Source organism: Colobus angolensis, unplaced genomic scaffold (genome assembly GCF_000951035.1).
Source record: "Colobus angolensis palliatus isolate OR3802 unplaced genomic scaffold, Cang.pa_1.0 Scaffold63, whole genome shotgun sequence".
Lineage (NCBI taxonomy): Eukaryota > Metazoa > Chordata > Mammalia > Primates > Cercopithecidae > Colobus > Colobus angolensis.
In genome coordinates this window covers 9,415,981-9,440,760 of record NW_012119932.1, presented here as the reverse complement: position 1 = coordinate 9,440,760, position 24,780 = coordinate 9,415,981, and the positions used below count along the sequence as shown (strand labels likewise).

The window sequence follows — 24,780 nt, the reverse complement described above, 5'->3', positions numbered from 1 at the left end:
AGGAAGGAAGGAAGGAAGGAGGGAAGACTTAAAATATCTAAATGCAAATATAGATATACATATAGGTTACTTTTAAAAATTTCCTCCACACATTGTAGTAACTATATGTATGATTTAAATAACTTAGTATCCTTGTAAGCATAATTGTGAGTGTTTAGAAAATATGCTTTGAAAAGGAAGTTCAATATTTATTTTATTTTATTTCAAGAGATGCTATAACTATTAGCACAAACATATTCTATTACTAACGCTTATCAGTTACTTTTGATGAAAACAATGGAGTAAAAACTTTGTATAAGATTATTTATTAACCAACAATTTTATGGTAGTTATGTTGCATAAATGAAAGATGGTAATTATTTTTTAGTAATAAACTCTCCAACATGATAACTGTATTTTGCCAGGTTGTCTTAGCGCTAACTCTCTGAAGTTTCTAAATAGAGTAAGTTTTATCAAGAAAGTGCTACCAAGATAGAAGAGTAACGCTAATGCTCTAAAAGAAAATGGAAAAAAGTGGCTTCATTAGTGTTAAAAGAGATGAAGAAATAAATATGTTCTCGTTTGATTAGCTTATGACATTGGAAGTCCAACTGAGTCATAACTCTTATTAACAAAAACCTTGATAGAATGCCACAATTTGCAAATGAATTCTTATATATTTTTCCAAAAATTCATTCCACCTGTATTGCAAGTCAGTCTCAGCAACAAGATTAGTGCTTAAGCTGAGAAACATATTGAACAATGAAAAAATGTTCTTGATCAGTTATGTAACTTGCAGCTACTTACTTCAGAGTTATGATACTAGGATTTATAGTCACAAGATTTGTTTTACTGCCAACATCTTTACTAACATCTCCTGTGGTTGGGGGGAGGTTACACCTGAAATTTGAAAAGAAAATCATTTTCAAAATAGAACTTGTAGAAAAAAGATTGTATACACACATATGGACACACACACACACACATATATAAAATAATTGTCCTTATGTTGGAGAAACCATTGCTATTAAGAGACCCTCAGAATCCATCTAGTTTCTATTTTAAATTATTTACTTTAGTAATTACTCAGTTCTTAGTTGACATTTCAATGTTGTATAAAATACACACTTTTTTTTTTTTTTTTTGAGACAGAGTCTCGCTCTGTTGCCCAGGCTGGAGTGCAGTGGTGCTATCTGGGCTCACTGCAACCTCCGCCTCTTGGGTTCAAGCAATTCTTCTGCCTCAGCCCCTTGAGTAGCTGGGACTAAAGGCATGCACCCAGTTAATTTCTGTATTTTTAGTAGTGATAGGGTATCACCATGTTGGCCAGACTTGTCTTGAACCCATGACCTCAAGTGATCCACCTGCCTTGGCCTCCCCAAGTGCCGGGATTACAGGCATGAGTCACTGTGCCCAGCTAAAATATACAAATTTGATCAATGCTTTCAATATGAATAATAACTTTTATAAGTATCAAAACCAGAAATAACAATTACACCTTGTCTAAATTTAGAAGAGTTCCCAATCCTTTTATTAAACTTGTTATTTATATTATTTCTATTGATTATGTTCCCATAGTAGTATGATCACCAATTTGCATATTCTTAAAACCTTGATGTACTGTGACTAAAGTTATATGGTCTACCAGAAGCAAAGACTACATTAAAAAATCAAAACCTCCCGATTCCCATGTGGATAGTTTTGTCACCAAATTATGCTGTTAATAAATAAAATCCTCATGTTCTTATAGTGATGTTTTCATACTGATGTTCTCATCTTCCTTTGAGTACTAATTTGCTTTTAAATTGGAAAACAAATAAAGAATTCTAATTTTGAGTAATTATATTCTTGTCACAAAAAAGGAAAAATTGGTTATGACTTTCTAAATATCATATACTGAATTTCAAGTAGTAAGGCTAAACATAAAGGAGCATCTTTGAGTGCTTCCTAAGGAAGGCTGTTCAAAATTGATGTGGTCTATAACATGACTGAAGGTGAAATAAGCCGTACCATGTCCTATAAAACACATGAATGAATGAAACATGAATTTCCCTCATTGATATAAAAGCTATGTCAGAAAATAAAATAAATACTGCACCTTGGTAAAATAAATATGAATCAAATATTACTAATAAATATTAAATGGTAAAGATTAATCATAGGTACTAGGGCATAAAAGTGACCTCACTAGTGGGCCTCCCATAACAAATGTCCTTTCTAGAATAGTCTCACATTCTTTTGAATAATCAAAAGTGATTTCCAGTAGAATATCATAGGAGACTCCATAGGGAGGGGTATTTTATAGAGGAAATACAATAAGTTTTGGCTTAAAACTTAACAGAAAAGTATCTCAGTATATATTTAATTTATGAGTCTAAAATAAATGCCTGTGTTTCTAGATTCTACTTTTGCTGATGCCAGGTATTGTCCTGAATATAGACTATACACACACACACACACACACACAAACAGTAGTATAGGTCATGGTTTGTGTTATACATATATACATATATATTACATTTAAATTATATAACAGCATTATATGTTATTATATATGTATATGCATAATTTATGCAATATTCATATATTATATATAACATGTATATATAATATGCAATATATAATATGCATGTATATTATATATAACATGCATATATAATATGTATATAATGTATATCCATACTATACATATATAACACATAATACTGTTATATAATTTTACTTATTATATAATATGTATATATAATATGTAATACACGTATACATTATACATAATTATATAATTTTATACAAAATATATGTATCTATGTTATTATAGATGTATAATATGTATGCATATGTTATATAATATGTACATATGTAATATATATTATATTACATATAATACTGTATTATACAGTATACAATATACTATTATATATTGCATATTATACATTATACTATATATTATATAATATATAATACAGTATTATATATTTATTATACATGTATGTAATATGTAACATATAAATACTACTAGATTATGTGTATTACAGTATACTACCGTATATACGTGATTAAATATATTACTACTGTAATATATATGTATACATACAAGTATAGTTGTATATAGCAGTAGTATATATATTCATTACCTAATTTTGTTCCTCACACACTTAATTCATAGCTCCAAATCTTTTGAAATGAAAAGTAAAAGTTTGCTTTATGAACTATCAACATGCAGCACCAAAATAAGTACAGACTTAAAAAAATTAAATATATTTTAGTGACACCAAACACGTCTAGCCCTCATTTTACCTTTCAGTTCAAATGGCTAGCTTTAAAGGAAATTCTATATTCAAGAAAATACCTGACATCAGCAAATGTGGAATCTAGGAATAAGACAATTATTTTAGAATTATAAATGAAATATCTGCTGAGATATTTTTCTTCTGGGTTTTAAATCAAAACTTATTGTATTGCCTATACTCGCTATAAAGTATAATGAATGTTTAGGCCTGATCCTCATCACAGATGTTTCGGGAATTTTAAGCCTATAAAAAATCTACTGCAAGAAGAATTATCTTCCTTATGGCTTTTTCACACTGAGTACTTGAACAGAATGGGTAAACCAATCAGATATTGGCCATTTTAACACCAATCAGGAAGACCACATTCAATAATTGTTGCACTGTCAGGTCTATTGTGGCTTTATCATTACCTTCAGCACAAAATTTAAAAATGAGATTAAAATTGGGAGGGAGCTGTTTACTAGAAACCGTGTTTCTTTTTCAATTGCTTAAAAGGGCAGCATTAAATCAAGAAGGATCAAAGCATCTCCTCTGATGTATGAAATCAGTGCTCCTAAAACAGGAAGAACTAGACTTCCACTTACTCTTTAAAAAGGTGCATTTCAATTGAAACCCATCCTCAGACGGATGAATTACCTTTCCATTACACTGAGAGGGTGGAGATGCTTTGGTATGGCTTATTAGTACAAGGAACGCATAAAAACCATTTTGTTTCTATTTTTGCATGCTAGCTGACACTCAGATTAAAAGACCAGAACTTAAAAAGCAGTACAAATTTGTTTTTTAAATTGCAAGCCAGAAAACGAAATAATGATATAGTTTGTATGGCTGTAAAACGTCTTGATCAGCATTTTCCCAAGTATTGTCTAAGAACAAAACATCCTTGAAATGCTCTGTTAAACAAAAACAAAAACAAACAAACAAATAGAAAAAGATCTTCAAGGTCAGGTGAGTCTGGGACATGCTGCCCTCCGGCGTCCTCTCAAGGTAGCCAAGGTACCCATGAACGTGCTGAACGCTCTGAAAGTTCCTGCAGTACCAAACCCTCTTTCACCACAACTTCACCCAGAGTTTCCTGAACATATATAAACACAGCACATTTTGATTCTTCTGGTATTGACATTCTGAGGAACTCATGAGCCATATAACACTTCAGGAAAAACTTCCTGGATAATTAGTAGACTTTTGTAACAGAGCTCAAAGGTGAAAATATACAAAGGATATCTTTACACTGTCCCCCTCTGAAATACCCAGCTGATCTTTTGTTTCAAAGAAACCAATTTGACAGATCTTACCTAAAAACGAAGTCAGATTTATCTATTTCAGCTCCACAGAGAGACTTATTCAGAATTCCCCCATTTCCGACCACTGCACAGTGATTATAAGGGTACTCCACAAAAGGCTGGGACTAGCAGGAGAAAGTGGAAAACTACCATGAAATACCGTTAATTTTAGAACCATAGACAACAGCTTAATTCTAGTAACTTAACTTTTTATACATGCTAAGGAGAATAATAAGAACAAGAAAAAGCAGCAGCCCAGTTTGCTAATCAACTTACTATGACTTAGTATAAAAAATCAGCTGGGACTGAGCACAGTGGCTCATACTTGTAATCCCAGCACTTTGGGAGGCCAAGGCAGGTGGATCACAAGGTCAGGAGTTCAAGACCAGCCTGGCCAAGATGGTGAAACCCCATCTCTACGAAAAATAGAAAAAAAAAAAAATTAGCTGGGCATGATGGTGGGCACCTGTAATTCCAGCTACTCGAGAGACTGAGGCAGAGAATTGCTTGAATCCAGGAGGCGGAGGGTGCAGTGAGCCAAGATGGCACCACTGCACTCCAGCCTGGGCGACAGAATGAGACTCCGTCTCAAAAACAAAACAAAACAACAACAAAAAAACCAGCCGGGTGCAGTGGCTTGCATCTGTAATCCCAGCACTTCGGGAGGCTGAGGTGAGAGGGTCACTGGAGGCCAAGAGTTTAAGACGGGCCTGGGCAATAAAGCAAGATCCTGTCTCTACAAAAAGTAGAAAAATAGGCTGAGTTTGGTGAAGAGCACCAGTAGTCTTTGCTGCTTGGGAGGCTCAGGTAGGGGAATCACTTGAACCTAGGAGTTCCAGGCTGCAGTGAGCCGTGATTGCACCACTGCCCTCCAGCCTGGGCCACACAGCAAGACCCTGTTTCTTAAATTAAAAAAAAAAAATGTATAAGTAAAATAAAATAAAATAAATCATTATGTGAACCTAAGTTTCATTTCTCTTGAGAGAAATAGACAGCATAGAATACACGGCATAATGTAATAATACAAAATACAGTATCATGTATTTTTCATCACATAATTAAGGGAAAAAATTAGAATGGCAAAACCCCATATTCTGCCTTTCTGATAAACAAGGACATTTTCAGCAAGAAAGAGAAAATAATAAAGTCAGTTTACCAGCCCCACTGGCAACAGTCCAGGGCTGAGGTGGTTCTGAGCAGCCCAGAATGACAAAAAGATGCCCCAGAACCACCGTGACTGCTGTCTGCCCCTGATGCTGGCTCTGGGAGCTGCCCAACTAGCAAAGAAACTCAGTTTCAGTACAACTCTCTTTGTAGGTTTGTCTTTGAAACGTAAAAGTCATATTGCGCTTTTTAAGCAAGAGGCACTATTTCAGATACATACTTTATTAGCACATTTAACCTACACAGCAAACTTTTGAGTATTTTACAGATGGGAAAATGGAGGCATGAGTCCAAGTAACAGACAGAAAGTGGCAGAACTGGGATAGGAACCCAGACAGTTTGCCCCAGAGGACCTGCTCTAAACCACCACACATTATCGTTTCTCACAATTCCATGGATTCAAATGATAACTTAATGATGTTATATCTGCAATGGCTAGCAGAGTGATTGGCTCTTAAATGAATGGTTCCCAGGTACCTCAGGCTATTTCATGTCACTGAACTTCTAGCTCAAGATGTCTTCAGCCAGTATCTACTAAATGGCGCCACCATAAATTCTGAATTTTATAGATAGCGTAGGATGCAAAAATGCAAATAGGCTCTTTATGGTGTAAAATAGAAAAGATTACGGAAGGACACATATTTCAAACTATGCACTCACAATAATGAATGTTTTTCTCTGGTTTCTTGGTCAACTGGGAGGAAAACATCTATATGCTTTAGTATCTCATGTTCCACATGAATTTAAAGAAATTACAAACCTCAACATTTCCTCAAATAAACCTCCTAAGCAAATGCAAATTTGCACACTCCACTGCCTGCTCATTGCCCACTCTGGTTGAAAATCAAGTTTTGTTTTTTTCTCTGCAAGTAACTTAGCAAAGTTTGTGGAGGAAGTGGCTCCACATCATTTCATCAAAACATTTAATGCGATCTTCTTGTGTGCCCAGCAGTTCATTCCGGAGAGCTGCATGCAGAAGGGCAGAGGAAAGCAAAGTGGGAAAGAGGACATCTCCACCACGAGCCCCGTCCATGAAAGGAGAAGCTGGACCAACACAAAAAAAGGGACCCGGCACTGCAATTGGTGCTGTATTGACTGCAGAATTTCCTCTCCTCAGTTTAAAAAAAAAAAAAAAAACAGTATAAATTTGGAAAGTGGATGCAGTTCCCAGTGGCATACATAATTATTAGGCCTATATTAAGTGAATCCTTTCAAAGGGCCAAATGAGGGTAAAGTAGTTGCTGCTCCTCTGTTCTGGTCAGTGGAAAACATGGCAGACACTGGCAAAACCTGAATGGATGAATGAGTGAAAGCGTTCACTGTCAAACTTTCCAAGGCTTTCCCTGATAGGAAAGATAAATACTCTTTCCTTATCATCTTTTCAATCACTGGTCATTTCAGGGCATCATGAGAATGCTTTATGAGTTATATTTTTTGTTCCCTTTTACTTCCAGAAAACATACAGTATTTTTTCTCTATCATTTTCTATTTATTTCTCACTCATACACATCAAGTTATTCTTCCTCTGAATCCTAACATAAAAAAAAAAAATGGGAACAACTTACATGAGCAACAAAAATTAGCTGAAAGAGGTCAAAGTTCCAACAAAAGAAAACTGTAAGAATCTCATATCCTACAGTTAGTATACTGCATATGTAGAGGGATCCCGTTTTGACCATCTTGACATGGCCTAATTGCTTTTCAATGGAATCGAAGAAAGATGCTGGAGAGCATATGTTTAGATGCAATGAGATGTTTGTGTTCCTCAGAACCAAAATTTCCCCAAGTGAGGATTTGTATTAAGGGTCGAGTTTCTCCTCACTGTGTGAAGTGGCTTTTTATCATATCAGTACTCATTTTTCTAATTTTACAAATAGGTAGTGAGTGCATATACGTACTGGGAAATGTTCTAGGGGTTTGGGACATATCAGTGAACACAGCAGACAACAATCTCTATCTTATGGTGGGTATGTTTATTGACTATAAATCCTCACCTATTTACTTCCCAAAGATGAGCCACATAAACACACCGTTCCTTGTGAAGGAATTGATTTAGTCACCATAACTGACAATTGGAATAATCTCATTTGAGGTGAAAAACGGCCGTCTTCACAAGCCTCAGTGATTACTAAGCAGGAAGCCCAAGCGTCTCATCTCATTCGAAGAAGAGTCTGGAAGACTCGGGACTGGAAGAGCTTATCATTTAAGATATAAATAATCCTGCCCTACAGAGCCACACTGCATTCAAAATGGCCCTTTTAAAAAATGGCCCATTATCCAAATTTTATACAACAAAACAATATGGTATTTTAATTGATTCCATCATAATTGTAAGTTACAGCTTAAAGTAAAAGAAAATTCACCTGGAATGGTAACACAAATAACCCACCACAAATCTTTACTCACCACCGGAAACATATGAAAAATGTTCTTTTTAATTGGGATTTCCTTTTTGCTTTCCACCTCGTAACTCATGTTAGTCCCAACTGGAGTGTTATTCTGAGAAACAACAAAGTTTTGAACAGCATCACAGCAGGAAGCAAGTTTTGCTCTGCAAAGGAAAAGAATGAAAAGGAAGCCAATGTATAAGATTAAGAAACTGAAAATAGACACCACAATGGATGATGCAAAAGAGGATTTTGCCAGACTGACTTTCAGAAAGAAGATGATTATTCACAAAGATGACTTTGTTATTTTTCCTCCAGGCTCTAAATCCCTTGAGGATTGGGACGGACTCTCTTTCTTAAATTTTTTTTTTTTTTTGTCTTTCCTTTAGTCTTAATTTCTTTTTAATTTTTTTTTTATTTTACTTTAAATTCCAGACAAGGAGTTTTGTTACATTTCATGTGTCATGGTTGTTTGCTGCACCTTTAACCTGTCATCTAGGTTTTAAGCCCCACATGCATTAGATATTTGTCCTAATGCTCTCCTTCCCCTTACCCCCAACAGGTACCAGTGTGTGATGTTCCCCTCCCTGTGTCCATGTGTCCTCATTGTTCAACTCCCACTTATGAGTGAGAACATCTGGTGTTTGGTTTTCTGTTTCTGTGTTAGTTTGCTGAGGATGATGGCTTCCAACTTCATCCATGTCCCTGAAAAGGACATGATCTCATTCCTTTTTATGGCTGCATAGTATTCAATGATGTATATGTGCCATATTTTCTTTGTCCAGTCTATCATTGATGGGCATTTGGGTTGGTTCCATGTCTTTGCTATTGTAAACAGTGCTGTAGTAAACATACGTGTACATGTGCCTTTATAGTAGAATGATTTGTATTTCTTTAACTATATACCCAGTAATGGGATTGCTGGGTCAAATGGTATTTCTGGTTCTAGATCCTTGGGGAATCGTCACACTGTCTTCCACAATGGTTGAACTAGCTTACATTCCCACCGACAGTGTAAAAGTGTTCCTATTTCTCCACAGCCTCAACTGCATCTATTTCTTGACTTTATTTTTTTATTTTTTGAGACAGAGTCTCTCTCTCTCACGCTGGAGTGCAGTGGCATGATCTCAGGTTCACTGCAACCTCCGCCTCCTGGGTTCAGGCAATTCTCCTTTCTCTAGCCATATACAGAAAACGGAAACTGGACCCCTTTCTTACACCTTATACAAAAATAAACTCAAGGTGGATTAAAGACTTAAATGTAAAACCCAAAACCATAAAAACCCTAGAAGAAAATCTAGGCAATACCATTCAGGAGATAGGCATGGGCAAATACTTCATGACAAAAACATTAAAAGCAATTGCAACAAAAGCCGATTTTTTTTTTTTTTTTTTGACAGAATCTTGCCCTGTCCCTCAGGCTGGAGTGCAGTGGCACAATCTAGCTCACTGCAAATTCCGTTTCCCAGGTTCAAGCAATTCTCCTGCCTCAGCCTCCTGAGTAGCTGGGACTATAGGCACTTGCTACCATGCCCAGCTAATTTTTGTATTTTTAGTAAAGATAGGGTCCAACCATGTTGGCCAGGCTGGTCTTGAACCCCTGGCCTCAAGTAATCTGTGCTCTCAGCCTCCCAAAGTGTTGGGATTACAGGCGTGAGCCACTGCACCTGGTAGTTTTTTTTTTTTTTTTTTTTTAAATCTCACTAGACTTCTAACTGGCCCTGGATCGTAGCATGGTAACTTGGCAAGATCAATGGCAAAGCAGTTAAACATACTTATACTCAGGCAGGAACCTTCTTATCAATAGAAAATGCTCATGAATGTAATTTTTAAAAATACAAAGTTTCTTCTGATGACACTGTTATAACACTAAAAACAAAAAATGAGAGGATTCATTTTAATGATTTTATAATAATTATAAAATACAGAAACTAAGTTAAGAACAGTATCACAGTCACTAAAACAATACATAATCATTTATTATAAGTCCAATAAAAAAAGAAATATCTAATACAGTGAATTTTTAACTGAGGCGAATTTAAAGTTGCCATTCCTTATAGAAAGCCCAGAGAAGCATAAATTAATACCAAGCTACATTTCAAAATGATTACCATGGAGTGAAACATTATTATTAGAATGTAGCCCTAGGAAGTGCTTTCAAGGATCATCTGAGTTAACCTCCAACCTCTGGCAGGTGCACGCAGAACTACTTAGAATTCATATTTCATTTCTTCAATTCTCCAACAATGTAGATTCCTTAAAGTCTCTTGATAATTGTTCCAGGGTTTAATCAACCTTAAAGTCAGAGAGATTTCTGCATTTGCACAATGCAACTATGTTTTAATGTAAATCCATTTTACTTGTTAGGTTTTCTTAGAATCTCCTTATAAAAATACTTCACGTACTTGAAAATGGAGATCAGGCAAAGCTTTAGCCTTTTTCGGTCTTGAAGCGTTTACAGAATTTTCCCTTCTCTCAGGTTTTCCTCATACGACCAGTTTTTCATGATTTTAATCATCTCATTTATCTTTAAACCTCAACTTATTTCTCCATATTACTGAAAAATCTGTATCCAAGCCGGATCCAGTCATAAGACAAGAGTCAGTGAATATTCAGCAAGAAATGCTGATGGTAGTGAGTCATTAGAAATAGTCCGTCCTCAGCCCACACTTCTATTATTGGTTTGGTCCCTAAGAGTAAGCTTCCATACATGTTTCTACTGAATTTTGCCCTCTTGAAAAAATACAACGCTCTAATTTGTCAAGGTCATCTAAAATTTAGTCTTCTGAACTCCAGTAATTCTCAAGGCATGAAAAGTAAGTGTGATATTTGCACCTCAAAGTTAAGGTGTTTAACAATACTTCTTATCAGTTGACTTAAATAAGTTACAATATTCGTTAAAATAGTATGTCCTTCTTAATTGGATTCTGTCGCCCGCTTATTGTTTCTTTTTGTATTTTACAACCTACCGTTTAAAAAAGATGGTTCATGGAGATTAACAAAAGAAAAAGATGAAAATAAATGGTATGTAGTGAAAAACATGATACTAAGTAGTTTTTAATTATACGTTTAATTTGATAAAAATTTGTGTGACATATTGCAAATTCAGAAATTCTTACTTGTGTATAATTGTAATGGCTCTTTTATCCAGCATTTTGAGAAAAGGCAACATAATAAATCCTCATTAACCTTTGGCAAGTAATTTCTCTAAGGATATTCAGTGCCTACAAGAATATTGCATCACCCAAAACACTAAATCAGATCTCCTCTTATGCTTTTTAAAAATATTAATAGAGTTTTTGCTGAAAGTTTTTTTTAGATAGAGTCTCACTGTGTTGACCAGGCTGGAGTGCAGTGGTGGGATCTCGGCTCACTGCAGCCTCTATCTCACAGGTTCAAGAGTAGTTGGGACTACAGGCGTGCACCACAACGCCTGGCTTATGTTTTGTATTTTTAGAAGAAATGGGGTTTCACCACCTTGGCCAGGCTGGTCTCTAACTTCTGACCTCAAGTCATTTGCCTGCCTCAGCCTCCCAAAGTGCTGGGATTATAGGCCTGAGCCACCACACTGGGCCTTTTTCTGAAATTATATATTTTAAATATCGTATAAAATTTCCAAACCTATAGAAAAGTTAAAAGAACTGGACAATAAACACTTGAATAACCAGCAGCTAGATTTGACAATTAACTTTTCACTATTTTTGCCTTATTGTGTATCTGTCCATTAATCCAATTTTATAGTTGTACTTGCTGCAATTCAAAGTAAATTATAGATCTAAGTGCATGTCACCTCCAAACACTTCCTATCTCCAGACCCTCCGCCAAGCCCCAGAGGACACTTTTGTGATGATTTTTCACCACAAATTCGTTTTTCCTGTTCTAGTATATGACTAGTATATGAACAGAATTATATCACATGTATGCTTTTTTTTTTGAGATGGAGTCTCACTCTGTCTCCCAGGCTGAAGTGCAGTGGCTCGATCTCAGCTCACTGCAACCTCCACCTCCCAGGTTCAAGCGATTCTCTTGCCTCAGCCTCCCGAATAGCTGGGATTACAGGCGCCCGCCAACATGCCCAACTAATTTTTATATTTTTAGTAGAGATGGGGTTTCACTATGTTGGCCAGGCTGGTCTCGAACTCCTGACCTTAGATGATCTGCCTGCCTCGGCCTCCAAAAGTGCTGGGATTATAGACGTGAACCACCATGCCTGGCCTACATGTATGCTTTTATGTAAGACTTCTTTCACACAGCCTAAAAGTTTTTTGAGATTCATATTGCCATATGATATGGTTTGGGTCTGTGTCCTCATCCAAACCTCACGATGAATTTTAGTCCCGTGTTAGAAGAGGGGCCTGGTGGGAGGTGGCTGGATCATTGGGGTGGATTTCCCCCTTGCTGTTCTCATGATAGTGACTGAGTTCTCACGAGATCTGGTTGTTTCCAAGTGGGTAGCACCTCCCCCTTCTCTCTCTTCCTCCTGCTCCAGTCATGTAAGATGTGCCTGCCTCCTCTTTGCCTTGCGCCAGGATTGTGAGTTTCCTGAGGCCTCCCCAGGCATGATTCCTGTACACCCTGCAGAACCGTAAGCCAATTAAACCTCTTTCCTTATAAATTAGCCCATCTCAGGTATTTCTTTAGAGCAGTGCAAGAACAGACTAATATACGTTGTGTAGCAGCAGATTGTTCTTTATTGCCGTGGTATGGATGTACCAGAGTTGGTTTAGCCATTCCCCTTGCAACTTTTGAAGATCTCACTATCAAAAATCAACATTCAACCCCAAAGCACTCGTTATAATCTCCCAGGAAAAATATCAGAATTATAATCTAAGATGTCACAGGCTAAGGGGACTTTTCCAGCTTTTGTGTGCAGTGGCGGAGTGATAAGTGTACGCTCTTTGTCACTTTCCAGCTCATCCATGTGGCAGAGAGTAAGAGCCAGTGTTGCTCTTACAACAAATAAAACTAAATGGAATTTTTATCTCTATTACTCTATTTCTCATCACCCCTAAAATCCCAAAGTGTTGGGATTACAGGCGTGAGCCACCATGCCTGGCTATTATTCCCATTTTAAAGATGAGAAAATTGGGGTTGAGAGAGGGTAAGTTATATGACCAAAGTCTGCAGGTTGTAAACAACTCAAACCTTTGTGTTTTGACATTCAGTTCTCTGCAGTTTACACTAGAGTATGTTGTAATTGGGGAAATGCCATTATCTAAGCCTCTTCCCCTAGAATGCTTTCCAAACTGGTACCACCATAGCATAGGTTGTTGCTCCCGAAGTATTGCTGGTAGCATCTTGCTGAAAACCTACCTAGATTCAATTCAAAGGCTACCATGCAACTTACATATAAATGCTTCAAAGCCTGTATAACTGAGGCATTTGAGGTTCTCCTTTTACATGGAAGATATATAAGCTGCCCTATGGGAGCAGGATTATCAGGTGACCTGAACAATGTGCCCTAAAATAAACTGAAAAGAAGCCTCTGGCTTGATGAGAGTCTAACTCTTCTTGCATTCTACCTTGGGCAATTTCCTCCGTGCAACCCACGTTCAAAAGAGAATACACTGCCCTCCATCCCCCTAGGAAAGAATTGGGACTTTCTGTACTGCACCGAGTTCTAGAATTCAGGAGAGTTCATATACTTTGAAAAATGCTTAACTTTCAAGAAGTAGGTTGGTTCTGGGAGAATCTGACTTAATGCTTTTCACCTGGATCTGTAAAGATGGAATTGAAGATCTGCAAAATCACTTTTGCATCCAAGATGTCAAATCATCTTTGCATTACAAATTCCTTTTGAGAAAGGGATCTTTATTAAAATAGTAAAAGTTCCTTTTTGTTTTTTTTCACTGTAGGTGCTATTTTCTTTTTCTGTTTCTTTTGTTTGTTTGTTTTTATTTGTTTCAAGTCTCAGGTTAAAATTCTTCTTCAGTTCTAATAAATTCAGTGCTTCCTGGATTTCCATGAAGTGTTAACAACTACTTAAGGCTTACAGTTCACAGACCCAGGTCACCTGAATACTAACGACCTAAAGGCCCAAACCCATGACTCCCAGCACCTCTTCTGTTTGTTAAACTCTGAGCCTCCCTAATGAGATGTGAAAAAGTTCCCATAAGGTGGAGGCTGCAGGCACTGTCCAGGTATTGATAAAGAGCTACCTTTCCAGAATTCATTTTCTGTGTTTCTAATGAGGGTCCTAGGAAAAAGAGTTTTAAAAGGTAAGCACCAGCAGAAAGTCAAAGGATTTATTTACCATCCAAACCACTTCTAAAATAGCCACATTTCCTTTTCTTCATGAAAACATAACATACATAAGCCAACAATCCAGCACTTGCCTCTCTCCTGTTGATGCCCCCTTTTTTTGTCTCTCTTCTTGCCCTATTTGACATGCAATTCATGGATTGACCGATAATAATAACAATAACCAACATTTAGTGCATTCTCACTGCATGCTAAATATTTTACGTAGATTATTTCACTTAAGCCCTATAATAGCCCTACAAAATAGATGCAATTAATATTCTCATTTTATAGATGAGGATAACTTAGGATAATAAAGTTAAGAAGGTCACATATGACATATTCATTCACTCATTCATATTTATTTAGCACCTATTAAATATTGAGCTCCATGAGAAGTGCTGGCTACACATTGGTCAATAAATTAAGCATTGTCTCTGCCTTTATAGTGTTTGTGATCCAGTAGGAAGGAAAATAAAAAGGTTTAGAGATGATTTGTAAGGCAGTAAGTAGCAAAGCAAAGATTCAAACCCAGAATTCAAACTCTTCCTCTAAAGCCACTGCCAGCGCTTGCACTGCAAAGAGCTGTTAAATACAGTAAGTTCTACATTTCTCTTCAAAGAATCAGTATGTCAGTATGTTCAGTTCTTTGTTCTCCATTTTAAAGTTTAAATTCCTCGTTCTCCTTGTCTCCTTGCCCCTAGTTCCAGTAAACAACCTTCCTACCAGTTGTAATTAGTAGTTCACATCTATTCCTCTGGTCACCTGCTGTGTCCTGAGTCACGCCTGGTCACCTGCTCTGACCTGAGTCACCTTTAGTCACCTGTTCTGTAACTGTCTTTCCTGCCAAAACTGCTCACCCTGCCACTCTGGCTCGTACCCCTGCTCTCTTTAAAACAGCCAATTGGAATTAGCTTAGACTGTGTGGTCCAACCCTAGCCAACAGGGGAATGTCACAGCAGTAGGAGCTACCTGTGTCCGGGATAAGAACCCCTTCCCCTCCCTTGTTCAGGTGTGCTCTCGCCATTGCTCCATTCATGAGACACACCCTTCTACAGAAGTAAAATTGCCTTGCTGAGAAAATTTATGTTTGAGTGCTATTTCTTTTGTGGCACCAAAAATTTATTCCAACCAAACCATGGTGTGCAATGGCGGAAATTAAAATGTTCTTACCTGAGCCACCGCATCTTACAACCCAAAATATTTTTCTAGATTTCTCAAGTTCGTATTTGGAAGAACTTCTTTAACAAAAAATAAAAGAGCTTTCTGGGCTCAAGGGGCCTTTCCATTGCTGTCACATAGAGTAGAAGACCCACCCCCTGCAACCTCGCTGCCCAGCCTCCACACACAGTCTTCATGTCCCAGTGACTGCTCTAGACTTTGCAGGAGTCTGTGTGTTTGCCTCTGGGCTTGTGGTGTGCAGTTATGGGAGGCAAGGCCTGGAGAAGGTGAGAGAGAAAGAATACTTTGGTATTGGAGGTTGAGGACAAGTCATCTCTGGTTAGAGGCCATTGAAGGCAAGAAGAAGATTTACAGGCTTTCGCTTGACTTTCTAGAACGCAGCAGTGTGCACTGGCTTTCCAAACTTCAAGCGTGATCTGAAACTGCATATTTAAAGGAATCTTGCCTACAAAGGGAAGAGAGAGATACGTGCTACTCTGTAATGTTCAAAACCATGCCTGGTGTGCTTGGGTCTGTTGTGGAAGCTTTACTTTCAAAGGCAATTGACAAACCAGGGCCTGTCTGGAGGGAACAGATTGAAATCCATGGTAGGTGAAGAACTAATAACGTCCCGGCTGGAGAAGAGCAGATTCGGGCGATTCAATAGCTCTCTTTGAATATTTTAAGGACCATAAGGTAAAGGAATAATTAGATTTAACTTCTGTAGCTTCAAGATACAGAATGAGGATTGATATGGATTGAATGCTTGTGTCTCCCCAAAATAAGTATGTTGAAACCCAAAGCCCCTGTGCAATGGTATTAGGAGGTGAGGTCTTTGGGAGGTGATTAGGGTCTTGAAGGTGGAGCTCTGATAAATGTGAGGTTAGAGTAAGAAGCTGGGGCTGGGCACGGTGGCCTATACCTGTAATTCCATTGCTTTGGAAGGCCGAGGCAGGCGGATCACAAGGTCAGGAGTTCGAGACCAGCCTGGCCAACATGGTGAAACCCCCGTCTCTGCTAAAAATACAAAAAGTTAGCCAGGTGTGATAGCAAGCACCTGTAATCCCAGCTATGTGGGAGGCTGAAGCAGGAGAATCACTTGAACCCAGGAGGCAGAGGTTGCAGTAAGTGGAGACCGCATCACTGCACTCCAGCCTGAGCAATAGAGCAAGGCTCCATCTCAAAAAAAAAAAAAAAAGAAGCTGGCTGTCTGTAACCCGGAAGAGGGCCCTCCCCCAGAACGTACCAGAACCATGCTGGCACCCTGATCTTATACTTCACAGCCTCCAGTACCATGAGAAATAAATGTGAGTTGTTAAAGCCCCCTGTCTATGGCATTTGGTGACAGCAGCCCAATCTGACTGAGACAAAGACCGATATATACAGCAATTCAGCCCACATTCACTGAGCAGCCAGCAGTGATAGCCATGGCCCAAGGTCGTGGTGTTACAATTTGCAAAGTATTAAATACAAATATGAATAAAACATGAATGGGCCTTGCCCTCTGGGAGCTTAAGTGTATTAAGAGAGACAGACACAAAGCATCACTGGTATTTAAGTATCATTTCACCATAATATGAGGCTGTGAGAGCAGCACAGGGGAGGAGCACTTAACCAACCTGGGAGTTAGGGGAGATTTTGTGATGGAGCTTTTAACATAGCACCCAGCACAGGAGGCACTTGGTAGATATTTCCTCATTGAATGAATAAACCTGTGTTTGAGGATAATTCTTTGGGTCGTATAGGATGGATGGCAGTGGAAGGAGATCAGAGGGAGGAAAGTCAGCTGGGACTTGACTGGGAGGCTTTTGCTAGAGTCACCTAATTAAAGATTAAAAGGGCCTACATGAAACGAGTAATTTTAGAATTGAAAAGAGGAGGAAGGAGACTTGAGATATATTTAGTAGATGGAAAGAACAGCCTGGGCACAGTGGCTTATGTCTATAACCCCAGCACTTTGGGAGGCCAAGGCGGGCGGATCATGAGGTCAGGAGTTTGAGACCAGCTTCGCCAACGTGGTGAAACCCTGTCTCTACTAAAAATACAAAAATTAGCCGGCCATGGTGGCAGGTGCCTGTAGTCCCAGCTATTCAGGAGGCTGAGGTGGGAGGATCGCTTGAACCCAGGAGACGGAGGCTGCAGTGAGCTGAGATCATGCCACCACGTTCCAGCCTGGGCGACAGAGACACCCCCTCAAAAAATAAAAATAAATAAGAATGACAAAGGCAGCACGCCGTTATGATAACGGCTCGATATGAGATGCTCTTCTTGGTCTTCCCCTAAACCTCAGTACTCCCAAATGAATTCATTCCTTTCACAAATATTCATCAAGGGCATCCCAGGTGCCTTGCACTGTGCTAGGCTCTGGGGATATGCCAAAGAATGACCCGGACCCCCAGCCTCTCCTCATCTTGCTCCTGGGACAGCACAATGTAGATGAGAAGCAGAAGACGGAAGAAGCCTCTGAACAAGGTAACAAAGGTGAACAATGGCTGTTAACTATGGTCCAGAAAGAAAGGTCAGCAAGATAGAGGGAGTCTTTTCTCTACAAAGGGTCACTGAACCACAGGAAGAAAAATCAATAGACGGTTGTGCAAGCAAAGAACAATTTGATTCCCCCCTAGAGAGCCATAGAAAATATTGTATTCATAAGCTCATAAATGTTTGAAAAGGGAATAGAAAACTATTTAATGAGCTCAGAAAATAGTTTCTAAATTTCAGCTCTGATGTTATTGGTACCTGCAGAAGAGAGGTGGAGAGGTTAAAGAGAAAGAGCAAACTAAGACTGTGCAGAAGCCAAGGAAAAAAAAAGAAGAAATAGTTGAACATTTCATGAAACAGAGGAGGAAAGAAAAGTGATGGATACATGAAATAAAACGCAGAAAGAGAGCCCTGAGAAAAACAGAAGAGATGAAGACAGAAGGCAAAACACAGTCACCCACAGAAACCAAGGATATAGAGACACATGAAATAGACAGAAATGCAAACACATGATCACAGAGGAACAGGTTTACACAGACAGAACTTTCCACAGAAAAGGCCCAGAAAGAGAGACGCCAGACAGAGGCTCAGATAGGAGCGTAAAAAGGGAAACGTGTGTCTGAGGCTCATGTCTATAGATGCACAAATAATAATAATAAATACATGCATGGCTTTTACTGTCTCAAGCACTCTTCCAAGCACTTTTTTTTTTTTTTTTTTTTTTTTTTGAGACGGAGTCTCGCTCTGTCGCCCAGGCTGGAGTGCAGTGGCCGGATCTCAGCTCACTGCAAGCCCTGCCTCCCGGGTTTACGCCATTCTCCTGCCTCAGCCTCCCGAGTAGCTGGGACTACAGGCGCCCGCCACCTCGCCCGGCTCGCTTTTTGTATTTTTTAGTAGAGACGGGGTTTCACTGTGTTAGCCAGGATGGTCTCGATCTCCTGACCTCGTGATCCGCCTGTCTTGGCCTCCCAAAGTGCTGGGATTACAGGCTTGAGCCACCGCGCCCGGCCCCAAGCACTTTATATATTATTTAATCCTTATAAGAGCCTTATGAGGGAAGCACATTATCGTCACTGTTGTTGTCCCCATCTTTCAGATGTAGAAGCTGGGTCAGAGAGGTGAAGTTACTTGCCTGAGGACACACAGCTAGCTAACAACATTACTGAGACTTGGATGCAGGCAGTCTAGTCTTAATAGCTGTGTGCTCTTAATACTGCCCTACATCCCTGTAATTGTTGTCTGACATATGCACAAATAAACCATGGCAAAGACGCACAGAGTGGGTAAAAGTCAAGAAGAAAGCCCACACAGTCACTGTCACAAGACATGAATAAACTCTGTTGTATTAGAAGTTTTCACGCTGCTAATAAAGACATACCCGAGACTGGGTAATTTACAAAGGAAAGGAGGTTTAATGGATTCACAGTTCCACATGGCTGGGGAGGCCTCCCAATCCTGGCAGAAGGCAAGGAGGAGGAAAGCCACATCTCACATGGCGGCAAGCAAAGAGAGAAGGAGAGCCAAGTGAAACCACCTGGATCTCTTTTCTAATAAAACCATCGGATCTCATGAGATTTATTTACTACCATGAGAACAGTATGGGGGAAACCACTCCAGTGATTCAATTATCTCCCACTGGGTCCCTCCCGCAACGTATGGGCATTAGGGGAGCTACAATTCAAGATGAGATTTAAGTGAGGACACAGCCAAACCATATCATCTGTCCTTCATGGGAAAATGTCTACATCTTCGGAAATTTTGGAAATTGTGATCAAATATTCTTAAGCTGTGCTGAATATCCACAGCTATGTGCATAATAAAAGAGGGAAACAGTGCTCAAATCCCTCCCTCTCAAGGGCCAGGGAAGACCCAGCCAGATACAGGTTAAGGGGCTGCAGGTTGGAAACTAGAGTGCATGGAGTCAAGGCTAGGGGTGGAAATCCCTGCCCAGGCAACAGTTTGCTTGGGGCTGGGTAAACCCAAGACAAACTCCTGCAAAAAGATAGGATGGAAATACCCAGAAGAACAAATATAATTCACGTGGACATGAATGGATAAACAAATCAAGCACTTACTACTGTTCTTACTACTAGGAATGTAACAGAAAAAAAAGACAGAGAACATCCCATGGAGAACTCTTAGCTAGTGGGAGAGAGACAACAGCAGACAATTAGAACGTGGTGCCATCAGTCTACACTGCAACAGGGGGAGGAGGAGGGAAGAGCTGGGCTAGGCCAGGCCTACTATATACCTCTGAGGCTTCACAGAGGGAGCTGGGAGGGGTGAGACTGCAGCACAAAAGCTCGCTTCCTCTTGTCACAACAGTGGACCTTTGAGACTGAGATGCCTGGAGCACTTCAGGTGCTGCTCTGAGTGGGACAATCCACTCTCTTGAATCCTTAATCCTGTGTTTATATTTTGCTGGCTCCATAATAAAGCAAAGTACAAGCAAGTTTGGCTGAGTCCAGTTCCACAGTCACGCAAGCCCAAGGAACTGGGCCAGCCATGGGGTCAAGAGCACGCTGGAAGGTACCTAAGCCACCCAAAGTTTGGGGATGGCTCCCCACAAGACACAAAGCTTAAGCTGAAAACTTAAAGATGAAAAGAACTAGCCAGGTGAGGCAAGAGAAGGAGATGGAGGAGTAAAGACTGTTTGAGAAGCAGGCAGGAGGGAATGTGAAAGACGGGAGGAGAGAAAGAGAGCATAGAATGTGCAAAATTCTGAAAGAAATCCTGTGTGAGTTGGGAGATGGAGAACTAGGTGGAGAATGCTGGAGAACTACAGCAAGAGTTTTATAGGCATCACAAAGTCAACAATGTGGATTTCTTTTATGGGAAAGGGCAAAGCATTGAAGGGTCTTAGTTATGGAAGTGACACATGGGATATGCATTTTAGGATGTGCACCCTGGCTTCAGTGAGGATATATTAGTGGGTCTGCAGAAAGATCCCACCAATCAGTTAGAAGGATAGGCAATGACCCAGTGTTGCAGTGGCCACCATCAACTCGTTCTCTCCCTACATGCATATGTCAGGAAATGAAACCTAAAATTCCTCCCCTTGAATTGGAGCTGGCCTTAGAAAGTACTTGAACCAGTAGAATACTACAGAAGAAGTGACATTCTGGGATTTCCAGTGCTAGGTCATAAAAAGTATTGTGGCTTCTGCCTGGATCTCTTGGAATGTTCATTCTCTGGACACTTCCCCAAGAAATCCAGCCATTCCCCCAAGGAATTGAGTCTTCTTGAGCTGCAAGAAGCTCAAGTCACATGTGGAAGCTCCTTTGAAGATCCTTTAGATGGCAGCCCTAGCTGAATTCCTAGCAAGCAGTCAGTGGTAACTTAACTGACATGTGAGTGTCACATCTTGGACGTCCAGCTCAGGCAAGCTCTCAGATGACTCCAGTGTACTGCAACCCTATGAAAGCCCTCCATTAAGAGTTCCCTGGGCTGGGTGTGATGGCTCACATCTGTAATTCCAACACCTTGCTGAGGTGGCAGGATCGCTTGAGCCCAGGAGTTGCCTGGGCAACATAGGGAAACCCCATCTCTACAAAAAAATTCAAAAATTAGCTGGGCTTGGTGGCATGCTCCTGCTGTCCCAGCTACTCAGGAGGCTGAGGCAGGAGGATTGCTTGATCACAGGATGTCAAGGTTGCAGTGAGCTGTGATGGTGCCACTGCACACCAGTATGGGTGACAAAGTGAGATCCTGTCTCAAAAACAGTAACAACAACAACAACAAAAGAATTCCCCAGCTGAGCCCAGGCAGCCCATGAAACTGAGAGAGAATATGAAATCATTGAAAACAAACAAGCCATCAGTTTGGGGACAGTTTCTTATGCAGCAATAGATAACCAAGATGCCAGTTAAGAGAGAACAATAGCTATGTATGTCTGGGCTCTCCAGAAAAATAGAATCAACAGCCTATCAATCCATCATCTACCTATCTATCTTCTATCTATGTTATGTATCTATGTATGTATGTATGTATGTATCTATCTATCTATCTATCTATCTATCTATGTATCTATCTATCTATCTATCTATCTATCTATCTATCTATCTATCTATCTATCTAAAGAGACTTAAGAATTGGTCCACACAATTGCAAGGGCTAGCACATCTAAAATCTGTAGGGTAAGCTTGCAGGTTGCACATCCAGGCAGGAGTTGATTTTGCAATCTTGAAGTCGAACTACCTCTTCTCTGGGACACCTCAGTTTTTGCTCTTAAGGCCTTTAATTGATTGAGATGAGACCCACCCACATTAACAATGGTAAGCGCCTTTGTTGATTGCAGATGTTAACCACATCTACAAAAAACCTCACAGCAACACTTTGATTAGCATTTGATTAAATACAGTACTGGAGCCTAGCCAAGTAGACACAGACAATTAGCTATCCCAGTAACCCAGACCAGAGATGAGTGGTGAGATTGCAAAGAAAAGATAGATTTCAAACATATTTAGGGTGTAAGACTTTAGCAAAAGTTTGGCGATGGACTAGAAACAGGCACTGAAGAAGACAGTGAGGGTCACGCAGGGGTTTCTGATTCCGGCCACTGGGAGAAGGATGGTGCTTTCTCTGACACACAGAGTAGCGTAAACGAGAGGGGAGAGGACCACGATATGTTAATAATGAAGGTGGTGACCTGTTGTGGGTTTAATTCATGCTAAGACTTGTAAAGGAAAAAAATGGGATCACATTGCAGAACTGAAGTGAGATTGTGAAAAAGTGGGACTGTGAAATCATTGGAAAGAGGTGAGGGGTGCACCCATCCGGCCGCCTTCAGGTGCCATTTGCAATGAGCATAAAGCTGTGACAGAAGTGACTTGCAGGGACCCCCCAGGGCTCTAATTGCATGGGTGCCCCATGCCTGCCGAAGTGGGTAGATCACGAGGTCAGGAGATGGAGACCATCCTGGCTAACACAGTGAAACCCCATCTCTACTAGAAATACAAAAAATTAGCTGGGCGTGGTGGCGGGCGCCTGTAGTCTCAGCTACTCAGGAGGCTGAGGCTGGAGAATGGCGTGAACCCGGGAGGTGGAAGTTGCAGTGAGGCAAGATCGCACCACTGCACTCCAGCCTGGGCGACAGGGTGAGACTCCGTCTCAAAAGAAAAAAAAAAAAAAGAAATTAAAGCCGATTGTAAGTGTGAAAAATGCAAGTTCTAAAAATACAAAATCAACAGTTAAGATTAATGTTAAGATTTCAGAATATAGTTTAGTTTGCAGACAAAAAATATCTAGGTCACTGCCATTATTGTTCAATGTGTGAAGAAGAGAGTGTAAAGAAAACAAGTTTTGTTGACGGATTATAAACTTTTATTTAGTTAGATTTTTTAGGGAAGGAAAAGGGAAGAGTAGGAAACTTGTTGTTGTTGTTGTTTTTCTTTTGCAGACGTTGTCTGGCAACATATTGAGAGCCTGAGTTAACACTGAATCCTATGAAAACAGTTTTGTAATTATAATGCTGAATCAGTCTTACGTGTAATTACACCAACATGCTACATTTCTTAAGGGAAATGTTCACAGTATGTTTTGTATTTATGCCACCGTCTTTTATAAAAGATCTTATTTGATGAACTTCAATTTACCAGACCAAGTCCTAACTGTAGGCTTCAGCAAGGACCAGCAATGCACATGTATTTCAAGGAGCTTCATCTGTGCTCTGACTGGGAAACTGTGTCTTGCACAGGTGGAGAAACAGGGAGGCAGGTCATTTCTGCTCACGGTCATTAAATGAGCCGGGTTCTCATACCTAAAGGGGCCGTAAGTGCTCCCAGAGAGCCAGCGCACATCTCAGGCATTATTCCAGGACAGCTCCCACGGTGCACTGTGGAATTCATCGTCTACCTTTTGGCTTCAGCCCTGTACTCAGCTTCTGTTTTTGCCTGGCCTCTGGGAATTGCTTTTGGCTTCTGGCTCCCTTCCAAATCCTGACTTTTCTTCTATGCCCTTAGGCTTCACCCAGCAGAACCTCAAATAAGAATGATCCCTTCCTACCCTGGGTTGTCAGCCCTCATTTAGCCCTAGGCAAGGGCCAAGTAATCCGGGGACCAGGCGGGAAGCGTAACTCTCGGCTCTGCCTATACTCGAGCTGATTAATCTTCAGGGAATTCAGAGTGATTCCTGATTAGACCTCAGAGCCCATGGTTTGACCGGCCATCTTGAAAGGGAGGGACAAGCCGCAGACAGTTCATATAAAGGTAAGTCCGTTTCTATAGAAAATAGTGCACAGAAAGATGATAACCTAGAAAGTTGAAGTTTAATACTTTCTGCTCCGTGTGACCTACTTTCCATCATGAAAAGACCAAAGAAAGTTCGAACAGAACAAACTGAACAGGAAGGGTTGGACCTTACCAAGCGCGTGGTAATGCATATGAAATGATCACAAAAGCAAAACGGGGGTTTATAAATGTTTACACATCCCCTTAGGCAGAGGACTGGAACAGAAACTATTCTAGCGTTACTGCTCCATCATAGACTTGCTGTATTTATTGCAGATACTAAGAGTTTAAACTAGCCAGTAAAATATTAATTGTAAGCCAGAAAAATTAAACTGGAAATAATCATAATAGCTACCATGTGCTGAGATTCTAATATGTAACAGACTCTGTACTGAGCATTTGACATATTGAATGTTCATAAAAACTCACAGAAGTATGTATTGTCTCCTTTTACTGGCTGGGAAAAGTGGCTTAGCCTAATAAGAATAAAGATGTTGGGCCGGGCGCGGTGGCTCAAGCCTGTAATCCCAGCACTTTGGGAGGCCGAGACGGGCGGATCACGAGGTCA

General features: G+C 39.9%; 1 protein-coding gene across 1 annotated transcript in view; it reads right to left on the bottom strand.

Annotated features, from left to right (window-relative positions):
* Nucleotides 1-24,780, bottom strand: part of ST8SIA6 (ST8 alpha-N-acetyl-neuraminide alpha-2,8-sialyltransferase 6) — a 130,251-nt gene that overhangs the window by 1,686 nt on the left and 103,785 nt on the right. The window contains exons 6-8 of the mRNA XM_011963911.1: nt 8,123-8,267; nt 4,565-4,677; nt 787-879 (exon numbers count right to left, since the gene is read on the bottom strand). Of these exons, the coding sequence (XP_011819301.1) occupies nt 787-879; nt 4,565-4,677; nt 8,123-8,267 (351 nt within the window). The remainder of the gene's footprint in view (nt 1-786; nt 880-4,564; nt 4,678-8,122; nt 8,268-24,780) is intronic.